Raw genomic sequence first — 24,278 nt, 5'->3', positions numbered from 1 at the left:
AGGAGCAGGGTTTCAAGGTATAAGTTAAAGAGGCAAGGGAGCCCGCAGGATTTTTTGCAGGGGGGTGCAAACCCAAAGCCCCGCCCATGCAGCCCCAACCCCTCCACCCACGGAGCCATTCCAGTGTCCCATTACTTGATTATTTCTCTCCATTTGTCATATACACTGTTCAAATCTCTCAGTGTGCATACTGTTTTATGCTTTACTTCTACAATGATTACAGATATTTGGATTTCATTTACAACTTTTATTCAAATTTTATAGCACAAACACTGATAGACATTTACTAAACCTAAACAAAGCAATAGTCTTACAATGAAAACAGTCTTAGCATTAAAACATCTCTACATTTGAAACTCACATTCACTGAAACAGCAGTGAAACCCACATTCAAAGAAAATGCATCTGGCCAGTGGCATGGTAAGTTTACTTTTGGGCTGTTTTCAAATCATAGGCTCCTTGCACACATTTTTAGAACCATGCAAAAGTTCTTTGATTCACCTTCCTGACTGTATTAATTATACTATATAATAATTGAATTATATCCCTTGTATAGTACAGCACCACTTGTTAGAGTGTGTTTTAAATTTATAGTTATGAACATTTTTCTTTTAAGCAATGAAACAAATCATATGAACCAATAATGACAACCTGCCCAATTCAGAACATTTCAACCCTAAAGGGCCACTCAGACTTCTGTCATACAATCCACCAATATCAATCAATATGCAGAATTTCTGCAGAAGTAAAAGTCATCTGAATAATTCCACATTAAAGAGATCTGAAACCATTGAAGAGGTTGTTGCTAGAAAACAACTTTATATTTCAGTGTTTCATTTACAAATTCAGTGCCTGTTGCCCTTGAAGAATAAATTGCCTGTTACATTAAAAGAAATGGTAAGCTGGTATATTACAATAGGGAATGGGTGGCAAGCTGAAAAACAGGTTCACAGTTATTAGGTGTCTCATCCAAAGGAGGACATATTAAGGACTGCAGTACCATACCCCTTAAAATTCAAATGTACATGCTGTAGGAATAGAACCTATAGCCCTTTGCATCAAGATGCAAGAATGCTACCTGCTGTGCTAACACTGCTTTAAAATTCTATACCAAAATAATGATACCATTTGCTAAACAAAACAGTTGCACATTTTAAGCAGACTTGGCATGAGCAGCAGTAACCTTTGCTTCCCTTGAAACTCGCAATTCCTTGAAAATGCACTTGAAAATAAATTCCAGCTGCTAGATCTAACTAGGGCATTTCTCTCACTCTCTCTCTCCCTGACTCTGTCTCTCTCTCACTCACACCCATACACCTCAACTTCTTAGTGCAAGAAATCTGGACATAGCCTAAAATAAACAGGGACAGATTATAAATATTGTTTTCATGAACTTATAAAATTGCCAGAATAACAGGATTTGTGTTGGTATGCATTTTTCTAAAGGGTATGATGTCTAAAACTATTTAGCAACTTCAATCCTTTTTTAGGAGGAATATGGGGCAAAAATCTGGACATTCTGCAAAAACCTGGACAGCTGAGGGGTAATGCTTCCTCCCTTTTACACACACACACACGCACACCCCAGACTAGGGACACATTTAGAAAGTTGCTAGAATAACAGGACTTGTTTTAGAATATATTTTCTGAAGGATATCAAGTCCGAAACTCAAATGCATGTTTAGTAACTTTAATCCTTAGCTCATCCCAGTGATTTGTCAAAAACAGAATTTTTATGAGGAAAAGACCAAAAATATAATGCAAAAATCTGAACATTCTGTGAAAATCTGTATAGCTGAGAAGTATGAGTCACACTCATTCATCCCTCTACCTCCTTAGAATGTGGGATAGAACAATAATATGTTTTGCATTAGTATGCATTTTCTGAAAGATATGAAGTCTAAAGCTCAAATGTGTGCTATTATTTTCTGAGTTCAGTCCTCAATGATTTGCCAGAAAAACACAATTTTATGAGAAAGAAACTGAAAATATGAGGCAAAAATCTGGATAATTGCACGGTATTACCCCCCCCCCCCCATTCACACTCCTACCTCCCTCTTTCTCTGTCACCGCGGTCAGTAACATTCTCACAGGGCTCTTACACCCCAAATCACCAAACAATGCCTCTGTTATCAGGACAAACTCTACATTAACATTTTCCTTAGACAACCTACACATGTACGGAAACTAAAGACATCCTGTATTTTTAAGCAATGACTTAAGCTGCATGAATACTTCTACCTTCAAGAAAAAATCCACATTAGCATTTTCTTGGATATCAAATTCTAGTCTCTCCTCAAAAAATGAAGTAAAACTAAAATGCATTACATTTTTTTTCCAAGACTAAGCTTATATCCCTAATGACTCCTATAGCCCTCTGCATCAAGATGCAAGTATGCTACCTGCTGTGCTACTAACAGATACATTTGGGAATCAATGCAGTTGCCCTTAGGGGTCCTTAGAGGGCTGAAGATATACTCTACATTATTTTTATCAAGCCATTTCACATGCTAGTGTATAAAAGAATGGCGGCAAATAAGTAGGCTTTAGGGTAATGTCTTAGGCTAAGACAGAGAATAGTACACAGCGTGCAATAGGAAACCAAGCCTATTTTGGTGAAAGAATGTTTAGTACTGGTGACCAGTCTGGTAAGTTCTGACAGCAGTGCTTCTGAATTTTATTATAATTATTACGAGTGATTTAAAGATACATGAGAAGACTACTGGTACAGTCTGAAATTGAAACAGCTAATAATAAATGGAATACAAAAATCTTCAAAGTAAAGAACTGAAATGAACTATGTAACTGAAGGAGAGGTAGCAGCATTAACTAAAATGGAAAAGCCCTGGAAGTTTTTATATTTAGTCACATGGAATGTGTTAAAAGAAAATTTGTAGAACAGATTGAGGGATACAGTTTCCTCTAGGAAGACATGCCACCAGAACAAAATATTAAGTTTGAGAGCTCAGAGTACTGTATTTAATGTTGCATAACTCACATCTGCAAGACCATTTGCTGGAATTTCATAATCTTGTGGTACAGTGCAGACAGACAAAGATGTTGTACAAGTCAATAGTTCACAGTACTTATGTTACAAGGAAAACAGCTCAATTTTACACCATGCATCCTAATACAGCTAAATTAGGTTGATTTGTGCTAAAACTAGAACATAACAGGTGAAATGCAAATGTCTACTTCACATGGCTATACAGCTACTACTCAAAAAAACAAAAAGAAAGAAAAATACAAATGTCATCTATTTTAGAGTACAGATCAATAGTATGATCAAAGCTGTTTTGCTATTCCTCTCCTGCAATGACAGCAATGGTTACAAGCTGCGATCAGTCTGACTATTTTTTCAGTCACTTTGCTGTCCCGCACTTTAGTCTTCAATTCACTGCATGCAGTTTGGTTATACACATTGCACAGCAGTATGGCAACCCAGCCATGAAATGCCTAATGAAGACTAGCAGACCTTATCCTTGGGTAATCCATTCTTTATTTATAACCTTATCCTTTCAGTCACAACTGCTTACTTAGTTCCTCACTAATAGAGTTCTTGTAACGGCATAAATGACCAAGAAAAATGAGACATTAATGCCTATACAAACTGAAAATCCTATATTTCTTACCAAGCTTAATCAATAAGTTAACCATGGTTCTCCTCCTACTTACTTTTAGGTTTCTATGGATTCTGCCTATTTTATTAACCATAGCTAGCCATTTATTTTTTTTAAAGTAGACTTACATTAAGAAATTTCACACAGTCTATGAGCTATGTGGTTACTTGCTTTCTGAAATTTCAAACAGACTGCTTAGACCAACTGTGTTATCAAAATTTTCTTTGTGAGACAATTCCCAATCGTGTAATAAAACATGAAAATAAATGAGAAATGACCACTTTATGGGTTCTTATAAGGTATCTAACAAAAAATATCTGAGGAAATCATAAAATTATATAACGAAAAAATGCCACAGAATAACACATTTTATGAGAGTACCCCTCTGATATTGATATTCCATCTGAATCACCTGCTCTGCACTGCATTTATGAGTCGCTAAACACACAAAACTGTATTTTTTAACTTTCTTTCGTCTTGTATTCTTTAGATGCAGATGCCCAGAGCTATGAACAAAAAAAAAACATTAGTATGAATTTCTCTGTGGAATTTCATTTTTTTTATATAACATGCTGCTTAAATGTAATTGTAGAATATGTTTGTTATCAAGCATTCTACATGAGTCCTTCAGGAGGTCAATGAAAACATAGATTGAGAGGAAAATAATATTATTGTTTCATAGTGAAAGTCATTGATCTTGTGGGATATAAGATGAAGACATAGCAGTCTGGTTTACTTGTAAAGGTATCCTGCTATTCCCAAGCACAGTGGAATGAGTCCCGGTATCCCCCCAACAACCACATCTCAGACATTACCTGCCAAAATCCAGCTAATTGCTTTGCAAGTGGCATGACCTGTAATATACTAAAAGAACTTTTTAATAAAATTTAACCTCCAGAAGCATTCTAGCTAAAAATCTGTATGCTGCCTACCATCTCTCAGTATTTTAATTGGCTTGATCGTTGCCAACTAACAAACATTTGCAAAGCTGTTTTCTTAGTTTACAGTTAGACAGTTTCAGTCTTTTATTTATTATATTTTATTATAACCTGAAGACTGGGTTTATAAATGCTGGCTTGCTCTTAGCATGACATTAAGAGAATGATATTTAAAGATTACTGATATGCGAGACTGAAATAAAAACTGTACCCATTCTGCCTTACTCCCCATTCAAGAAAACATGTTGTTACCTTTTATTAGCCCCACTTAATTTCTGTTTAGTTTACTTTCCTCTGATTTCATCCTCTGAGAACTATTTCATGCCTATTTTTTGTAATTCGTTATCATACAGCAGATTTTTAAAGACTCCTGAAACCATCACTAGCTGTGACATACCAGCAATGCAGTTAAGTTTAGGAACACCAGTCAACATTTTCCAGAAGTGATAGAGCACAGCAGAAAATCTTCTGGATTGTTATAGGTTCACCCTCAACTGTGAGAAGACTGGGGCTTGTGTGCTCCTCCTCCCTGGCATTAGTATAAACCTATACAATAAGTGCTTAATATATGTTGTCAACACACCTACCTCTCCTACATTCGTCCATGCAATCTGAATGTCCTCTGGAATTCAAATTCCCAGTAGGCACGAAAGACGAAGATGTAAACCATCAGATGGACACACAAACACAAGACGAAAACAGGTCGCAAACACCTGGTGCGTCTGTGCACCCCCTTGCACCTGCCTGCAGGCGCCCATGTAAAAAGGTAGGGGGAGAGCGGGCATCTTTGTCTTGTGCCATTTGAGATTGGGATAGGTTTGTTTCTACAATTATTTATCTGAATGGAAGTGGAAGCCATTTCATAGACGACATTAACTTTTTCATAAACTCTTGAGGAATACCAAATACAGGCATTACATTGAATAGAAAGTTTAAGTTAACCCTATCAAACACTTTGCTAGCATTAGTGGTAATAATATATATGGGATTTTTATCTGTCTTGAGTAATCTAATAGCTGTGTCCAATAGTAGGGTATTGTCACGTGTTTTTCTATTTACTGTGAAACCCAATTGATCTTGAGATATAATAGAGGGGAGTATATTTTTCAAACGATTAGCTAAAACTTGGGCTAGGATTTTCAAGTCAATATTTATGAGGGCAATTGGCCTGTAGTTAGATGGATCTGTTGGGTCAGAATTTAGTTTGGGTACAAGTATATTTTTTGAATTATTTATGTATATATTTGTTATACCGTGTTGAATTATATAGTTGTATACTTTTAGTAGAATTTTTGATACAGGTTCTGAGAATAGTTTATAAAAATCAGCGGTGTATCCATCCGGTCATGGTGATTTTCCCAATTTGAGCTTATTTATTGCAATTTTTATTTCTTTTAGATGCAACGGTGCCCCTAGAATTTTTTGTTGGTCTAGGGCAGTGGTTCCCAACCTTTTTTGACTTGCGTACCCCTTGGCAATCCATTTCCCTGAAATTGTACCCCTCATATTGTTGGCATTTGTAATAGTTGCTTTTATGTCCAATGTATGTGTTGTAAATGTAACTAATAAAATTTAATAATAAAAAACAATCTTTAATAATAAAGAACAAACAGTCCATATATATATATATATATATATGTATCAGCGATACATATAAATAAGTTATAAAGTTATCATACAATTAAACATTTCAAACTTAATAAAATTTCAAACTACAAACAATTATTAAGCAACTTTATCTTGCACATATTTAGTGTGAGCCTTGTGCTTGTTTTGAGGCACATAATTTTTTGAAATTGGGTTCAACTGATGAAAGGTGTAATCATAAATCTGGAACTGCATTCAGCTTATTACGATATTTGTTTTTAATTAAGACATAAGAAGAGAAAGCTCTCTCTGCTAGTTCAGTACTTGTAAATGGCAAAAGAAGCAAAAGGGCCTTGTCAGAAAGCTGTTCGTATTCTCTGCTGATGTTTGCCCAAAAGTTAATAAGAAAGTGTCCTTTGAATTCAGCATTTAAAGTACTATCAGTTGAAAGTTCAATCAACTTCTCTTTCTCCTTGACTGATAATTTAGCTGCCTGGACATATTGTTCTTCAAAAGGATTTGAAATCCAATAGATTTCTTCTTCAAGTTTGGGGAAGTACTTCTGGAAGTCCGATTTTAGCCCATTCAAGTGTTCATTTATTTTCTTCCTTATCTCCCGGGATAGATTAAGCTTGTTTTCAGATAAGAAATTATGCAGACTTTCAAATACCTCAGTTTGGCCGTTTTCAAGACATGACCTCCAAAAATCTATTTTTTTAATCATAGATTCAATTTTGTCTGAGACATTGAAGATCGTTATTGAGCTATTCTGAAATGTCAAATTTAATTTGTTTATAATCTGGAAAATATCTGATAAATATGCAAGTGCCTGAAGCCAATTACAGTCAAGTAACTTGGAAGCAAGGAAGAAAGGATGGTCTTCAAAAAACACCTAGACTTCATGTCTAAGTTCAAACAGCCGGGTAAGTACTTTACCACGAGAAAGCCACCTTACTTCTGTATGAAGGAGCAGAGTAGAATGAGGACTCATCATCTCTTCACACAGAGCTTTGAAAATTCTTGAGTTTGTGGACTTTGATTTTATAAAATTCACCACTTTCACAGCTTCATCCAAAACAAGTTTTAATTCACCAGGGAGGTTCTTGCATGCTAAACTTTGTCTGTGGATGCAACAGTGGCTCCAACTTATATTGGGAGCTACCTTCATGACAAGACCACGAAGACCAGAGTAAATCCCTGACATAGACTTGGCACCATCGGTACATAATCCACAACAATTAGACCAATTAATCTCCTTTTCTTTGAAATAACAATCAATAACATTCAATATATCCTCACCCCTTGTGCGTTGTGACAGAGGATGACAAAGCAAAAGGTTTTCTTCAACTTCATTATCTTTCAAATTCCTTGCAATAACAAGCAAAATAGCACAATTGGCAACATCTGTGCTTTCATTAACTTGAATAGCGAAAATATTACTGCTTTTAATTCTACCTATTAAAGTCATTTCAACATCATCAGACATATCTTCAATTCTTCGAGATATTGTATTGTTCGAAAGAGGGATGGTGGTCATTTTCCGCACATGTTCTTCTCCAAGCATACATCGAACGGCATCTGTTATACAGGGAGATATTAGAGTCTCGGCTATGGTATGACTTTTACCACATTTTGCGATACGGTAACTAATACGGTAACTAGCTTCAACTGCGTTTTCGTAGTCTTTGTTACCTGACAGGATGTATGATGTCAGATTCAATCTTTTGTTATTTTCCACTAACCGTTTGAAAAAACTGTATTCTTTGTTTTTATAGTTAGCATGTTTCGTTTCTAAATGTCGTAAAAGTAGGGAAGGTTTCATGCTACCATTTGACAGCACTTCCCCACACACCACGCATTGGGGCTTAGGACAGTCTTCATTTCCCACATACGAAAATCCATATTTCAAGTATCCATCAGAGTACTTTCTCTTTTTCCCTCTTTGAGAAACTAAGGACTGTGCCTGGTTAGTGTTTTGCACCAAAATATTGGACATGTCTTGAGAAGTACTCTGATCACATTCCATGCTCATATCATGCATCGGCTCTTTTGTGCCTGGTTTCAGCCACTTATCCATCACAATATCTAGTAATAAGACAATTACGAAATTAATTTTAATATTAAATTTAAATAATGATAAAAAGAACTGTAACTGTTAAGATAAGAAAAAACTAAGTTTCTCAACTTTCCATGTCAAAAATATAAGTAGCACTACATGAAAGCAAAATGTGTGTAATTTTGCCCCGCCCCACAGCCATTCCATTCTCCCATTACTTGGCTGTATCCCCACTTCTCCCCATTTGCCATAAACACTGTTCAAAACTGTCAGTGTGCACACTTTTTTCTAATGATTACAGATATTTGGATTTAATTTAAAACTTGTATTTCAAACATACTTAATAAAGCACAAACACTGACAGACATTTGCTAAAGCTAAACAAAGTGTCGCAATGAAAACAGACTTAGCATTAAAACTTCTGTGCCTCTGAAACTCATATTCACTGAATCAGTATTGAAATACACATTCAAAGAAAATGCATCTGACCAGTGGCGGATTAAGATTAAAGGCAGTTTTCAAATCAGTCAGTATGACAATCTTAGAGGCTGCTGTTAACAACTTTATATATCAAAGTGCATGTTCACCCAAAAGTCATACAACATTCCACTACATTCTCTTGCCAAACAAAAGTCATTAAAATAATGTAATTATTAACATATATCTCATTTAATTTCTAATCTAACTCTAACCTAAGCATCAAGTGCATCTCAGCAAGTACTACAATTCAAGTCTGGAAAGGACCAATTGATCTCCAATAACTTAATTCACTTGGTCTACAAACATGTATCAACTGCTAAGAGTTAGTTACCTTTCCCACAACATGACTTGCATAATCTTCAAGCACTACTACTACTACCAGTGTTTCTCCTAGCTAAGTTCTTACTTTTTACAGGCATAGCTTTCAACTTTCCATCTCCAAAATGAGGAACATCAGCCCTCATAATGTCGAACAAATGGGCAAAATGTGGAACACGTAATAATGGCTTACTAACAACTTCATCTGGAAGCTCACAGTTAAATGTGATATTCAGCTATTTATTGTACTTTTTTACAGTTTTAAGGCTGTGTAGCTATACAAAAGAGATGAGGGAGTAACAAAAGCCATAAGACAAAAGGCAAGCTAAGGTAAAGCTAAGAAAAACAAAAAAAAAAAAGACTACCATGCTTGATAATTAGAAATATAGTAACTGCAACATGCAAACTATCCACTCAACTGAATATCAATATACCAGGCATATCTTCTAAATTCCTTTTCTCACTTTCAAAAACAGAACTGGTAAAGTTTACATAAATTCTAATGCTGTAATGACCACTTCAGCCGAATCATAATGCGAGTTGAAAATATGAAACAACTCATCAAGAGCAGTAAAAGACACCAAACTAACATTTGACATACCATTGACTAAATGGGACTGAGATAAGGTGCTTTAGTTGGGGAGCTGATGACATGCATTGAATAGTAATAAATGTTTACATGGCACATGAAATGCATATACACAAATACAACCTAAATATAAGATTTATGATTTTTAGATATACATTTTAATTTAAATTAAGTAAGGAAATACACATCTTGCATAGAGCCCTAATTCTAAGAACTGTTGCAGTAATGCTTAATGATGTATGCGCTCTCTGATACAATAATAAAGAAAAATGTAGAGCTGCCAAATGATTGTAGGTGCAGACCTGTGTGCTGGGTTGCTACAGCAACCAAAATATACCTGCTAATGTGAATGCAAGAACACTATTAATTAGCTTTCACAACTGTTTAATGTGGTCCCGACATTTAATTAGCATGACATATTACCAGACGCACATCCCAGTCTAGAAACTGTAAAAACCTGCCACTGTATGCCATTGATTACACAGCAAGGTGGCAAAACCAATTTTATCACATCAAAAACTAGTGAGTATGCAAATATTCAATAACTTTGAGGGTTTTTTTTGGGGGGGGGGGCATACAAGTAGCTGGAACCTAAAACAGATATCACACATGTCCTTACACAGTCTTCCTTACAACTGAGATAAATCTGTTATAACTCAGACATAAACAGATCTGACAGCTCAGACTGAAATCTCTTTCTGCAGTCAAGACAAACGGAATCTCCATACAAAACAGTAGTAACACAGAAACTTAGTTTGAAAATTTCTCTCTCAGAACAGATTTCTTCTTAAAACCACAGTTGCATGACTACTAGACTACACTGGCATCAAACATTGAGTACAGCAACGCATCAACTGAAGTATCTCGTCTTCTTAAGACTAATAATAAATTCATACAGAGTACTGTCTGCTGCAGAGTCATACGTAGGTCACAGCAGTGTTTGAACACACTCATACTGAGTGATGGCAGGCATACATATACATTCCTTCTTTTCAAATTAGCTTCTGCTGAGCAAAAAGAAATCAAGTGTAACCGTAGGCTGACAGTGCAAAAAAAAAAATCCACATCTGAATGCACAAGTTCGGAAATTCTAAAAGGTTATTCTCAGTCTAACTCTAAACAAAATTTTTAGAACACTTGTAAAATATTATTTGAAAGCACCTGTAAAATGCAGTGTTAACAAGGTGTTGTTCTTACCTTTCCTGTTTTCGTGATCCCACAGTTCCTGCACACACTAGACACAGAATTACACGCAGCGACACACAACCTTCTTCAGTTAACTGTAACGGTTACAGTATTCAAGCGGGAATACGTTGGCGCCTTCGCATAGAACACTTCCGAGTTTGCGCGATTGTGAAAGTGCTTAAGGCGGGATTACTTTCCGCCATTGCTAATTTTTCCCCACGTACCCCTAACCGACCAAGCACGTACCCCTGGGGGTACGCGTACCCCGGGTTGGGAATCAGTGGTCTAGGGTAATTTGTGGGAATTTTAGATTTTGCATATAATCTTGAACTTTTTCATGGGAGGGAGGGACATATTATACAGTTTTTTATATATAGTCTCAAACACATTTAGGATGTCTTGATCCTCATGATTTACCCGACCTTCATATTGTATTTCTTTGATTCTTGGTGGTCCGTTCTTTATATTTATTAGTCTGTCTAAGAATTTTGAGGGTATTTGTCCCCATTCTGAATATTGGTATAGGGACCTGCTTTCTAAAAAGGTTAGATTTAATAAGTAATTTTTATGAAGCTGCTTTTGCAATTCAACCATTTTTTGTCTAATTCTTCTGAGTATTTGCATTGTAGATCTATCTCAGCTGAAGCAATTTAAGGTACTAATTTTATTCTAGTATTAGTGTATTTTTGTAAACCAGGCCGATTTTGTATTATAACACCTCTAATTACTGCTTTAGCCACTTCACATTGCTTGTCATAAGGTATCTAGGTGAATATAAGGTCCTCCTCTAAATACACTAGTATGCTATTTATCTCCTTTGTAACCTCCTGTTTTTGAGCAATTTTGGGGTTTAATGTCCATTTATTAATATAAGAAATGATCTATTTGGGGCTTAATGAATTTATGGAAAGACTGATTTTTGCATGATCTGAAATAGATTTAGGGGAAATAGAATACCTTAACCTAAATGACCAAAAATGTTGAGATATTAAAAATACGTCTATCCTTGACCAGGATTTATGGGAGGATGAGAAGGTAAATCTAGATATTGTTTTGTCATGTTGAAAGTATAGGGATCAAATAGGTCAAAAAAGTTTATGTATTCATCAAAGGCCATTGTAATACGATGGGATTGTCTGGTCTCTTTGTGGGACCTATCTTTATCTGGGTCTAATGGAGCATTCCAGTCACACCCAATAACATATAGATGATTTGAGTACTCAGCTAGAAGATTAAATATTTCATATGTAAAAGATTGCTAGTTGGAGCAGGGGCTATAAATGTTAATAAAAAGTAAGGGTTTGTCTATGTTATGATACTTGCTAGTGAAGAGCGCCCATCTACCCTCTGAGTCTGTTTTTGTAGACAGAATCTCCCCCTGGTAGGATCGATTTATTATAACTGCCACCCCTCTGGAAGAAGAGTTATAGCCTGCAGCTATTACCTGTTTGATCCATTTCCTTTTCCTTTCCCAAATTGTGTGGCCATGTGAGTTTCTTGAAGGTTATCATTGCTTTATTATGATATGTGATATGCATGACAAGGCTTCTTTTAGCTTTATCCGAGATCCCCTTACATTCCATGAGTCTAGAGTTATTTCAAGAAGTTAAAATTATAATCATAGTTTAATGATAATAAATTAAAGTACACAACTAAAGATATAACTGAATTCTGTTGGCTATTTGTGGTATGTAATACATTATGTATAGTGAATTCTATTCTCCTACTACCCTTATGTGTGCCTACCCACCCATCCCTCAGTAATGGTAAGTAAGTGTGAGATGAAAGGATATAAAGTCTGAGTTTGGTTTTGAATATATTGTTTATGAAATAGAGGGATGCTAAAAATACCTATTGTGTTCCAAACGTGCACAAGCATCTGTACTAACACCCACAGGGCAGCTTCCCCATTCAAAAAAATATTAAATGAAAGATAGTTATCTGACCATAAATAAAACATTATTCATCTTGTCAGCTTTTATGAGAAAGAGAAACTTAAGTATTTCTACTCAAAAGAAAAGCACTAAAGGGTATGTTAACAGAAGTCATTTGGCAGCGTATGTTGTTTTCTATCAGGTAAGAGCGGTATTTACTCAGTTTTTGCCAGTTTTGTTTGATTTCAAGAGGAAGGTCTTGGCTTATGGTGACTTTATGCCCTCTCCAAGAAAAGTTCTTTTTGGTTTTGTAAGCAGAGAGTATTGCTTGAACATGTGCTGAGTTTAGGATTCTAGCATAAATCTGCCTTGGGTAATCTGTAGTTTGTGAGCGACTTATGGATCTGTGTGCTATTTCTATAATTAAATCATCCATAATATCTTTATTGTTTTACAGTGTACTTAGTACTTCTTTAATTATTGTGTTAAGTTGAGAGCCTTCAATAGTTTCTGGAATACCTCTGATAATAATATTGGTGCGTCTGCTTCTAACTTCCAAATCCAGCACTTTTTGTTGTAGTTCTTTAATATTTTTTCCATCAGTCTGCAGATTCTTTTTAAGATCTTTTATATTCACTTCATTTTCCATGGATTTTGCCTCATTCTGTTCCAATCTGAGCATAATTTGATCTATGCTAGAACTGAAAGAAGATCCTTGTACTTCTGCCTGAAGTGGCTATAAAGCAGTTTTTGTGATCATCAAGCATTATTGTTTGTTCTTGCTTTGATCTGAGGGCTAGTTTAGTAGATTCTGACTGAGACTTATTTGTTTTCTGTCTTTTGGATTGGATATCTTTTTCTGGAGTGACTATATTAGACAGCTTAAACTTGGTTGTCAGAGTTTCCACGTGCTCTGGTTGATTATCCATCTTAATTTTCGATTTTGAGAGCTATTTGGAAGAGCTGGTATATAAGACAGAAGATATAAAATGCTCGATGAAACTTTAAGTTGAGAAAATCTTTTTTCCTTTCCTCTGCTCCTTAGGCCTGTTTGCCTGCAAGAATCCTTACCATGCGGTTAGTATTATTTTTCCAAAAGAAGAGATTTCTGATGAAAAATAAAGCTTGTATAGGTATGAATTCTTCTTGTTGCCTTAGTTTCTGTTGAAAAATTGAGTATTTTTCCTCAGGATGTGCAGGCAGAAAGTCAGATATTAATGAAGAGATGAGGGAGCTGCACACAGCTAGTGTGTTTACAGGCTGTCCACCATTATGGAATGAATCATGAGGTGACAAAGGAGAAAAAGAGAGAGGATGTTCCATAGGTCAAAAATAGATGATCGTATGCTGAGATAGTGAAATCGGGAGTGGAGAAAGAAGAAAAAGAAAAGAAAACAGTAACTGTAGAAAGAAAGGAGATTTTCAATGTACGAATCAAAAAGAAAGAAGAAGGTGAAATGGACAGACACAAGGCATGGGACAAAATAACACCACCTTTAGGAGTGAAACCATGCAAGGTAAGGGCATTTATTCATATTAATAAAGAGACCTTTTGTGACATTATTTATGAGACTGGTAAAACCTATGGAGAATTTTCTATAAGAATATGAAAAAAAAAGACCGTGTTCCTTGGAAATCTTACATATTTAAAGCTTTTCAAAGAGGGACTAAGAAAAAAATTAACATTTAATTTAGAACTGAGGTTGAAAAAAATTACTTTAAAAAAGTATTTATTCAGTGTATATAAAGATGTGATAGATATTGTGTATGATAATAAAGGTTTATGGATGGGTGCATGGGACTGCACTGTTTTGAAAATGGAAAATGGCGACATTTTGCATATTCCAAGTGTTATAAATGTGGAAGGAGACAAAAGAATGGAGAAATATTGGGGGCAGTTGAAGACCTGGTTTTTGTGTGGGAAAGCTGATCATATTGATAAATAATTGTAAAAAAAGGAAATGTTTTCGGTGTGGAAGAACAGGATATGATGTAAGAAATTGTGAAATCAAGTGTTATGCAATGTGAATGTGAATGTAAAATAACAGAGTTAGAGCAAGAGACTGTAGAAACATTAACACAAGAGAATCAAGACTGTCAGGACATAGAAATAGAAAAAAATAAAAATTGTAGAAATAGAATGCGAGGAAATAATCTGGAACATAAAGAAGATCTAAAAAATGTCACTAATGAGAGTTTTATTCTTAAAGGAGAGGGGAAAATCAGGGTTGAGTGAGAGTGAAGATATAAAATGGAAATTAGTCAAACAAAAAAAATCGGTTAGCAAGACAGCTTGAGATGGGAAAAAAAACAGTAGAAGGACATAATAAAAAACAAAGAAAGGTTAAGTATAATATCCAAAAGTTAACATTTTGTATAAGGTACTTGCATTAAATATTAGTTTAAAGAAAGTTGTAAGAAGAATAAGTATCCTTGAATGGTGTAAGAGACAGGAAAGTGACATTATTATATTAAAAGATAATTAGTTCTTTAACAAGTGAAGAGAGGCAACAATTGGAAGTGGTTGTGGAAAAAAATGTAATCCTTAACTTGGATAAAGAGATGTTTTCAGGAATACTTTTTTTTTATACGGAGACAATAAAAGTTATAGATTTTACATTTGTTACTGTAGGCCATGCTACAATTCTTGATGCAAGATGGGGAAATCAGGTATTTAGAATTATAGCAATTTAAGCATTTGTAACAAGAGAGAAGAGAATTTTAAAGATTATAAGTATCCACTCCAAGGCCAGTGAATCAAAGTCAATATGTAGACACTGAACACAGACACTTTTATTAAATCAAGAAAGAATGAATTAAATGTGTGGTAATACAGATATTTTGTTTGTGTGGTCTAGTATGTAATTAAGTATGTAGGAGTAAACATGGTTATAATTGTTGCAGGAGATTTTAACTGTAATATAAGGCAAAATAAAAAAAGCATATGATGTTAAAGTGATGTTCGATATTGTAAGATATGGGAATTTAAGTATTTGGAGTAAGAGTACTTGGACCCATAGGAAAGGTGAACACACAACAGAAATAGATTTTTTTAGTTTCAGCAGGGTTGAAAATTGTGGATAAAGGGGTATTATTGACAGTTTTTTCAGATCACAGGGCTATATGGATTACTATGAAATATAATTCTGACTATATAAAATAGGAAAAGGAACAAAAAGGATTAATGAGGTTAAATGGGATAAAGAAGGGAGGACAGATGCAGTAAATTTATGAAAGGATCATATAGAAATGAGACCTTTTTATAAAGACTGGCCTAAATGGTGGTTGTTTTTTAAACAAAAACATAAAAAAATATTATATAAGCCAGGAAAATATAAAAAGAAGAAAGGAAAGAGTAAGGATATTTGTGATAGCCTGGAAATGAATGAAGGAAGTTACTTAAAGAACAGGAATTATATGATTTAAATAAAAAAATACAGTATTTGTTATATAAAGATATTTTTTGCAAGGAAAGGAGGATGAAATTACACCATATCTGAGTAATTTTATCAAAGAAAATGATAGTATTGTGAGACTAATGAAAGATAAGTCAGGTATATTACAAACTACACAAGATAAGATTATGGAAATAGTGGAAGGATATGTTAAATAAAGATTTAGAGGAAAGAAACTACAACATACTAAGGAATGGAAAGTAGAGTTTTTTCAGATGAAAATAATAAGAATTTGTAAAAAAGGATAAAAATGGAAGAAATGGAAAACATTTTAGGAAAAGTAAATCTGGAATCTGCAGCAGGCCAGGATGGAGTAGAATATAGAATACAGAAATACTACAAATATGACAGTAATTCAAAAGAGCTATTTTTAAAAGTATTAAATGAAAAGTTAAGAAAGGACTTTCAATATAAAGAGCTGCGCAGTGGTGTAATTAAACTAATATGGAAAAAGGAGACAAGTGTGAAATACAGAATTGGAGACCTATAGTTCTTAATAATAATGACTATAGAAGTTTCAGGAAAATTTTGCAAAAGAAAATGGAAAGCAAGTTAAGTAAGATTTTAAATAAAAGATTTATGGTATAAAAAGGAAAAAGTACAAGAGTTACTGTTAGTAATTAAAAAATTAGTGGACAACATTTTATATTAGAAGTTTCAAGCAAAATTAATGGTGGGTGATTTAAATAAAGTATTTAATTTAGAATAACACCCTATAGAAAATAGTTAATATCTAAGTGATAAGATAAAATGGTTTGTGTTACAAGATATAGGTTAAATATAGTTAAGATACTAATAAATGGATGGCTTAGTAAGGAAATTGTGGGTGATAAGGGTAAAAGGCAAGGCTGCCCCTTGAGTAGTATTATTTTTACATTAGTAATGAATACAATTTCAACTCATGTTAATATTAAAATGAGAGATGTGGAATAAATAACCAATAACATTATAGATATTCCAATTATATCATATGCAGATGATATTATTCTTATTATAAGAAATCAGAAAGCTATGGTTAAGTTAATAAGTTATTTATAGGAATTTATACAAGAAATAGGTTTTTCCTATAAATAAAGAAAAATGTAGTTGTAGGTTATGACGGTATGCTAAAAGGTATCAATTTTAATAGAATAGGGATTAATATACTAGGATTGATGTTTCAGATAAGAGAAGATGTAAGAGCTATATGGGAGGAAAAATTAAAGATCATGAAAAAATATGTATATTTTCGAAGACCGTTAGATCATCTTTTAAGTAAAAAATATATTTGATTAATTCAATGTTACTCACTAGAGTTGTTTGCTTAGCAAGTGCGTTTAATATCCCACTGATTCTTAAAAAAGTACTTTACAGTATTATCTTTACATTTATTTATTTGGGGATCAAGATTAAATCCAGTAAAAAGAGGAATGTTATATGTTAAAAAAAGAAGGTGGTGGTTTGGGGTTGACGAATCTTACAGTTTATGCCACCTTATGTTTTATAAAGTATTAAAAAGTCTGAAGGATAATGATAATACATTACTGGTGAGAATTTTAAAAACTAAATATAGTACTGAATGGATGAACATTTTGAGTTATAAGAAAGGTGAGTATGGGATAATGAGGGAATGAATACTTTCAAGACAAAATTTTACTTTGGAAAATAAAAATTAATGAAACTGAAAAGATAGGAAGTTATGGTATCATAATATAATGGATACGTTTTTGAGAATTCATCCTTGGAAAGATGTGTGCAAGAAAAAAAGGGTTGCAATTAAGGCAAAAATGAAAAGACAAACATATGTGAGAATATCATGATTTTTTTAATGGAGGTTAATGATAAAGAACTTACCAGTAAAAGCAAATATGCCATATAAAAGTAAAAATAATAGAAACTGTATATATAGTAATCAATTTGAAACTCACAAATTTGTTTTCTTGAGTTGTAAAAAGAGTTAAATCATTATGGAAAAAGATGACGGATTTGAAATATTTACACACTTATATGGATATAAATATTATTAAAACAGATATGATTGAGTATGTATATTATCAAAAAGTTATGTTAATAAAAAGATATTTTCTGTATTTTGGATAATATGGAATCAAAGAGTAAAGGAAAATATGCTCATTGAAAAGTGGGGTATAGCAAAGATGTTAAAAAATAAGATTTTAGTTGTAGAAAATGAAGTAGGAGTCCAATAATGAAAATGAAGATGATGTTTGTAGTAAAAGGAGATGTGCTATTTCAGGTGTATGTTTATAAAAACTGTTACATTTTGTGATTAATGTATATATGGTAAATGAAATACATTGTATATATTTTAAATATATTGGAAAAGTTGTATATAATGTAAATAAGTAGTGTATAATAAAGGACCCCTACTTATAGGATCATAGGAGGTTACTAGGCTAACAGCCTGAGGGCCCTTACAAGCCTAGCCAAGTTCAACTTGTGTTCCCATGGGTGTCTGATTCAAGCAGACACTAAAGTCATCATTTATTGCCCCTGTCCAAGGAGGACACAGGGGGAATCCTGGGGTGAATTTCCAGTTACCCATCCGATCGTCCAAACTGCGCTTTAATAGGGCCAATGTGGGGCTTTTTTTAACATTAGTAGGAAGTTTGTTCCAAAGGTTGGGCAACCTATGTGAGACAAATCTGTCTCTCCAGTAAGTTCTGTTGATGTCACATACAAAGTTAAGGTCCTTTGAGCAAGTGACATGTGCCATTTGACTTGTGAATGTGCAGCAGTTCCATCAAAGCTGGGTCAGAGTTTGCCCTATATGAAAGACACAGGTCACCTCTGAGCAGTCTGTAGGACACAGAGTAAAGTGACAATGATTTCAGTTTGTTTGCAGAAGACAGGTCTTGAAGACCCTGAATTTTCTTCAAAAGGAACCTCTGTGGTATCTCCAGTTGCTGCAGGTGTTTGGAAAGGAACATACCAAAGGCAGCATTGTACTCTATTACTGGGCTTATGAGGGAAGAGTACAGGGGAGTTATAACCTCTTTCTGGAGGCAATGCCCTTACTTTTGAGATGAGCAATGTAAAATGCCCTTCTTACCACTGTAGAGACATGGTGATCAAAGTTAAGGTTGCTGTCAACCTGTGTGCCCAGATCTCTCACCACTGACTGTGTGCTTAGGGTATTCTGGTAGTTTGCAGGAACATCACCCTTGCATTTTTCTGCATTAAGTTTAAGAACCATGACTTTGGCAGCAGTCATTAGTCTGCATAAGACCTTTTTGCACAATGTTGACATCACTAGGGGGTTTCAGTGATTGCTCCCAGTTTGTAGTCATCAGCAAACTTTGTCAGCCACAGTCCTTTAATTTTTGCCTGTACTTCTGAGAAGTAGATTCTGAACAGCAGGGGTCCCAGAACCGATCCCTGTGAAACACCTCTGGTTACGGGTCTGCTGGAGGAGGTGTAGTCTCCTATTTTGACTGTATGAGTTCTATCAGTGAGCCAGTTTGCAACCCACCTGACAATATATGGGTTGCTACCCAGTTGGGTGAGTTTATCAGTGATGCCTGAGTGGGGAATTGTGTCAAAGGCCTTAGCTAAATCTAGGTTGTATGCACAGATTTGTCCTTGTCTAGGGCTTTGGTGACTGTCTCAAAGCAGTCCAAGTTTAACAGTCTCCCCCTGACAAAGCCAAACTGGGTGGGGATGAGCATTTGGAGATATCCTATATCTTTGTTAATAAGGTTTATGATGATTTGTTCCATGGCTTTGCAGATAAGGCAGGTCAGGCTAATGGGTTCATAGTTCCCAGGGTCCATGGACGCACCCCCTTTATGCAAAGAGATGACAGTAGCTATTTTCCATTACACTGGTATGAAGCCAGTGCTTAAGCTGTGACTGAAAAACGTGCTCAATGGTGATGCTAATTCCTGTTTTAATCCATGTATAACACAGCCAGGAATGTTGTCTGGTCCCATAGAGGCTGTGTGTTTGGTTTTGGAGAGGGCATTTAAGACCTGCTCCTTGGAAACACTAGGTGAGGGACAGGTGTTTGGGATGCTTTGGAGTATATGTGGTGGGGACAAGGGAGTGAAGTTTTCACTCAACCTGTTGATGAACCTATGAAGCTTTCACTTAACCCGTCGCCAGCAGGTTTCCTAAATCCACAATTTCTATATATGTAGTACCATTAACTACAACTTCAGCACAAATCATGGCCTTATCTTTGAAGTTACAGATGTAACTAAAGAATGCTTTGTGGTTATCCTTCATTAGGGAAGGCAATTTGGATTCATAGTTAGCTTTGGAGGACTTCACTAGGAGTCTTATTTGCTTGTTTAAGTTAAGGAGTTAGTATTGTCAGTTTTGAGACCATTCCTTCCTGCTCTTAGTAAGCAATTTAGCAATTACTTTCTCCTACTGTATGGCCTACTAATAGCAGTTGTCCACCAGGCAGGTTTTTTTTCCTTGAAGATTTTGCTTTGGTTCTGTCAAGTATGGCAGAGTCAATGGAATTGTACAGGTGCTTGTATAAAGCACTGGTGTATAACTCAGCATAGGTGTCTATTCCATCAGTGGGGGGAGAGGCTATTTATGCCATCATGTAAGATGTTGTATTGGGCCTTGGAGAAGGTTTTTAGTCTAGTTGTTGCTAAGGGGGGGGGTCTTGAGTTATAGTTACTTCTAGCGAGATTGATTTGTGGTCAGATCTCAACAGGGGTGGCCACACACTGGAGGTGGTTCTACAGTCTCCCATATTGGAGACCACTAGGTCTAGGATGCTTTAGCGCCTTGTGGGTGTGTCAACCAGCTGGTTTATGGCATTGGAGTTAACAAAGTGAAACTTTGGGCAAGTTAGTTAGAACATGTATAATTTATCCAGTCTATGGGTGGGTAATTAAAGTCACTCAAAACCAGGGTGTTTTGTTGTATCTTGATTGACTCAAGCAGATCCAAGTAGGCTGAGTGGTTGTCCTGATTCATGGAGGGGGTCCTATAGCTGGCAATGACCTAAAGAGGGGTCTTACTTACAGTCAATTGCACCTACGTAATTCAAGGGAATCATGCTCTTTAACCAATCTAGAATTGTATTTATCTTTAATGAATACTGATACATCACCTCCTTTAGTTCTCCAGTTTGTGGTCTGAATGTATGGAAGGAAATGTAGCCTGATAGAGCTGGGGTGCTCTAAACCAGGTCTCAGTGACTGCACAAATGTCAGCATATTCCTGAGTGAGGACTGCTTCCAGTGAGTGCAGTTTCTGGTTTAGACTCCTAGTATTTACCGGCGCAACCATGTAGTTGTTTCTAAACAGTATTTTTACATTGAAAATTTTGTTCTTGTGACATTGCCTAAAAAAGGCACTATGGGTATGGCAAGAGCCTTAGCTATTAACTGAAATCCCAGGGGTGACAGATGAAGACCACCTCTGACAAAGCATCAAGGTCTGTCGACCATGTCATTCCAGGCTGAAAGATACTGAATCCCCTTTGAATGACCACCAGAAATTAAGTGAATGTTGAAGTCAATCATTTTTATTTATATTGAGGTATCATCCTAGGCAAAGGTAAAATGTTGCTTAAGACAAGGGACATACCTGCCTGAAATGTATAATCCTAGATCTCAGTCATATCTCTCTTCATATAGTCCAGTGAGGTACATCTCAAGTCAATCACACCAACATGGACTATGACAGAGTCACCACAGTACATGTTATTGAGAAACTTGAGTGCGTGTATGATGTGGTGGATACTGGCACCTGACAGACAGCTGATTGTGACCTTTTCCTTATCCAACCTGGTGAGAAGGACGTGTGTCTCTCACAATTGAGTCAACTATGACTAAGATGTTTGTTTTTGTGCTATGCCTTAGGGACTTGACTGGTGAGACACTGGTGTGTGATAAATTATTTTGCACAATGTTCTTCAGAGGATGTATTATGTGAAGTATGCTTGTGTTTGTACTGAGAGGTCTCTTATGTTTAGGTCTTGTAAGGACCTCGGCATACGTAGGTGTGTGTGCTGGTTTGGTAGGTGCAGGAGGTGATGTGTGCATGCTGGCAACATGTTTAGTATCATATGGATTGACTGGTGAGTGAGAGAGCTTGGATTTTAGGTTCTTAATATAGGTGCATCATTCACATAATGAATTTGTGTGAACTACAAGTGGGTTGTCAGTATACATGATTGAGAAACTTGAGTGCGTGTATGATGTGGTGGATACTGGCACCTGACAGACAGCTGATTGTGACCTTTTCCTTATCCAACCTGGTGAGAAGGACGTGTGTGTCTCTCACAATTGAGTCAACTATGACTAAGATGTTTGTTTTTGTGCTATGCCTTAGGGACTTGACTGGTGAGATACTGGTGTGTGATAAATTATTTTGCACAATGTTCTTCAGAGGATGTATTATGTGAAGTATGCTTGTGTTTGTACTGAGAGGTCTCTTATGTTTAGGTCTTGTAAGGACCTCGGCATACGTAGGTGTGTGTGCTGGTTTGGTAGGTGCAGGAGGTGATGTGTGCATGCTGGCAACATGTTTAGTATCATATGGATTGACTGGTGAGTGAGAGAGCTTGGATTTTAGGTTCTTAATATAGGTGCATCATTCACATAATGAATTTGTGTGAACTACAAGTGGGTTGTCAGTATACATGTGACAATTGCTACATATCCTCAGAATGCCCATGTCAACAAGGTTATCTGGAGAAACTGTGGGAAGTTGTCTGTCCATAATGCTAGGTAAGTTGATGTGGTCAGAAAACAGGGAGAGGACAGGAAGGATCAGGTAAAGTAGAGGACAAGAGAAGTATATAAAAAATATGAAAGGCTAGTGGATAAGATCTGTATTGGTACTTCAGGAGCTTCACCAAATGCACTACCTGTCACTGAAGGACAATCACGAGAACTCAACGATGGAGCCCCTGCAGAGTACTAAAAGAAAATTTGCAGGCGACAGTATTTCGGTCTATAACCACCAACTGTGCCCAATGCTGAGCAGGGTGGACAAATGTGGTACTATGTAGTAAATGAGCTCAAACTGGTCTAAACAAATTAAACAATAAAAAAGCTCAAAACTGAGCCCTATGCTAGCATTCTTCAATCAGATGAGTTTTAACTGTATACTCCTGCCTCTAGGGAGCAGGGGATTCCTCTCCAACAAAAGATAGCCAGGTTTAGTGCTCAAGTTATACAAACAGAGCTAGATTCAACAGGTCTGAATCTAGTCTATGCTACAGCAAACAAAATGCACCAATTTCAGAAAAAATACAGTTCAAATAAGCAGGCACAATAAGCCTTCAACCACCAATTCCCAGCTCAAAAGGGAAGAAGCTACGTTCTCTTTCCACAAGAGCGTAGAATACAAACCTTCTTAATGTAAAATAAATGGCCTGAAGCCCAACTGCTTAAACCAGAACTAAGACACCTTTACAATAACAGCCACACTAAGCCTTCAACCAGCAATTCCGAACTTAGAAGGATGTAAGCTACCTCTCCTGCCACAAGAGTACAGACCAAAAACCTTCCTAATGTAAAACAACTGGACTGAAGCCCAAGTGCTTAAACAAAAAGGCTTAGAATAATAGTTACAATTTAATCAGGCTACTAACAAGCAGTAATAAAAGCAGCAGAAAAAATGCAATTGAACACTTTTAAGAACAAGCAGCAAAATCAAAATAATAAAGTAGGAAGAAACACAAATATAGTAAAAGCAGCTGAATATAGTGCTAAAATGCATTTGTTTAGGTTAAGTGGGAAGGGAGGAAACAGAAGATAATTCAAGGTTGAGAAACTAAAGGGGTGGGTCTTCCCAAATGATCTCTCTCTGTACCCAGTAGAATGAGCTGATGAGATGGGACTGAGGAGAGTGCCTAAAATCAGATTTATAGTAGAGTCAGGTAACTCAAAAGCCACCAAATTTAAGAACACAATTGGGCAGGTGGAATGGAAAAATAAAATGCAGCCAGCAATCAGCAATATTCAGGTAAATTACAGCAAGCAGGCCAAACAAATACTACAGCTAAAAAGAGATATTCCTAACTAAAAGAGAAATGTTGTTTCTCTGCGCCTTCCACTAATTAACTGATGTTATTCACTGTTTGCAAAGGGCAGCCACGGTGGTGCAGCGGTTAGTGTTGCTGCCTCACAGCAAGAGGTTCTCTGGTTCAATCCTCAGCTGGGGTGCCTTCTGTGCGTAGTCTGCATGTCCTCCCTGTGGTTGT

At 35.8% G+C, this 24,278-nt stretch overlaps 1 protein-coding gene across 1 annotated transcript; it reads right to left on the bottom strand.

The window, feature by feature from the left end:
* Positions 1-6,380: 6,380 nt before the first annotated feature.
* LOC122790602 (zinc finger BED domain-containing protein 5-like) lies at positions 6,381-13,329 on the bottom strand. Its single transcript, XM_044058129.1, has 3 exons — positions 13,167-13,329; positions 7,101-8,230; positions 6,381-6,914 (listed from the first exon to the last, which is right to left on the bottom strand). Exons 1-3 carry the CDS (start codon positions 13,327-13,329, stop codon positions 6,381-6,383), a joined length of 1,827 nt encoding a protein of 608 aa, XP_043914064.1.
* Between the last annotated feature and the right edge of the window lie 10,949 nt (positions 13,330-24,278).

The sequence above is a fragment of the Protopterus annectens genome, chromosome 16.part0, assembly GCF_019279795.1.
Source record: "Protopterus annectens isolate FY-2018-M chromosome 16.part0, PAN1.0, whole genome shotgun sequence".
NCBI lineage: Eukaryota > Metazoa > Chordata > Ceratodontiformes > Protopteridae > Protopterus > Protopterus annectens.
This window is presented reverse-complemented; position numbering and strand designations above follow the sequence as displayed.